At 46.3% G+C, this 1,566-nt stretch overlaps 1 protein-coding gene across 1 annotated transcript in view; it reads right to left on the bottom strand.

Annotated features, from left to right (window-relative positions):
• Positions 1-1,480: 1,480 nt before the first annotated feature.
• Positions 1,481-1,566, bottom strand: part of LOC102673310 (protein sidekick-like) — a 64,800-nt gene continuing 64,714 nt past the window's right edge. Inside the window, exon 13 of the mRNA XM_031510835.1 lies at positions 1,481-1,566. Coding sequence (XP_031366695.1) covers positions 1,497-1,566 — 70 coding nt within the window. The 3' untranslated portion in view covers positions 1,481-1,496.

Raw genomic sequence — 1,566 nt, 5'->3', positions numbered from 1 at the left:
CCACGCAAGGGGGAGATTCTTCAACGATACGTACTTGTATGTACAACGATACGATACATTAACGAGTTACCTTTTCTTCTTTCCTTTCTCTTTCACTTCTTCTCTCGTTTTGTTTCCTCTCTATTTTTTAACAGTTTCGAAAGGAAAAGGGTAAACGCTCGGACAAGTTAGAAATCGCGACGCCACGCGATAACTCAACATTTATATTCCTCTTCCACTCACTTTCCATCTCTCGATTCACATTCGTTCAAAGCGAGAGAGTTTCGGACAAAGTTTCGCGTCACTTCGCCCTCTTAGGAATACACTTTGTCACTTTTTACTTCCAGCTTCCCCGTCAAGCCTCGTGACTCCGTCGCCACGATGGAAGCCCGGGTCTCCCGACCTTGCAAATTCAATTTTTCATCCGTGTGTATGTAAAAGCTTCTTCGCCTCGAGTACTTTTCCTGTGCTTATCTCGCAAAGGAAAAGAGAAAAAGGAAAAAGAATCGAGATTAGGAGAACGGTCAGCATAATCGCTTTCTTTTTCCAAAATTTCTCCTCACGTCGCGATTACATCGCGAATTCTCGATGGAAAACTAACTTACCGACCGTTCGTACCAACTTCGATTCGACTCGATCGCGATTCACGTTTATTGTCGATGCGCCGACAGTCGGAAAGAGAGGACGAGCGATTGTGGTTGGCTCGACAAACCCCCGTTCGAGCGAAGAAATTTGGAAAAAGAAAATAATCGAACGTATAAAATCGTGTTTCGTAACAAACTACTGCACCGAGTTGTCGGAACCGAAACTGATTGATCAGCCTCGATCAACCGCCCTTCCTTCTTTCCCTCCCCCCACTCGGTAACATCGCGTTACCTCCTCTCCTCTCCTCTTCCCACATATTCTCGCCCCTCGTTCCTCGATCCATCTTCATTCCAAGGAGCAGGCTGGCTCGGAATCAACCTTTATCTTTTCTCGCCGAGGATTCTCTCGACGAGGATTCGATTCAGGACGTGAATTCATTTATTTTTAATCGACAAGAGTAAAAGGAAATAAGAGAGGGTCGAGGAGCTGTATCTTCTTCGAGGATTGCCAATTATTAGAGGAATCGGATGGCTGGTCCCAGTTCGTTGGAGGGAAAGAAAGAGGGATACGAACGGAGAGGGGAAAAGTTACGACGTTCCAAGACAAGTCTTCTTCCAAAGAAAGAGGACTACTCTACTTTGGAACGTGTTGCTCGTGTAGTTTTCGCCTAACTCTTTCCGATTCTTTCTTCCTCTTCTTTTTCCTTCCTCCTCCAGAGGGAGGAAGAAAGAAGGAAAGAGGGGAGGAGAAAGGAAAAAGAGAAGAGAGCGGTGTCGGGAAAAGAATTTTTACAATTTTTGGCGGATAATTTTAAAGTTTTTTTCTCCACGAGTTCCATCGTTGCCTCGAGTCGAGCACGCGATTGTCTTTAACGCGCCCTTGAGCACGCACGTTCAAGCTGCGCAACAAAGGGGTTTCCAACGTAGGAGGTCCTAGACGCAACTCTCCGGCAGCCTGTTTGCCATCAATCGTCTTTTGATCGCCTCTCCGTCCAGGCACTCG

This window comes from Apis dorsata, unplaced genomic scaffold (assembly GCF_000469605.1).
Source record: "Apis dorsata unplaced genomic scaffold, Apis dorsata 1.3 scaffold_28, whole genome shotgun sequence".
Lineage (NCBI taxonomy): Eukaryota > Metazoa > Arthropoda > Insecta > Hymenoptera > Apidae > Apis > Apis dorsata.
This window is presented reverse-complemented; position numbering and strand designations above follow the sequence as displayed.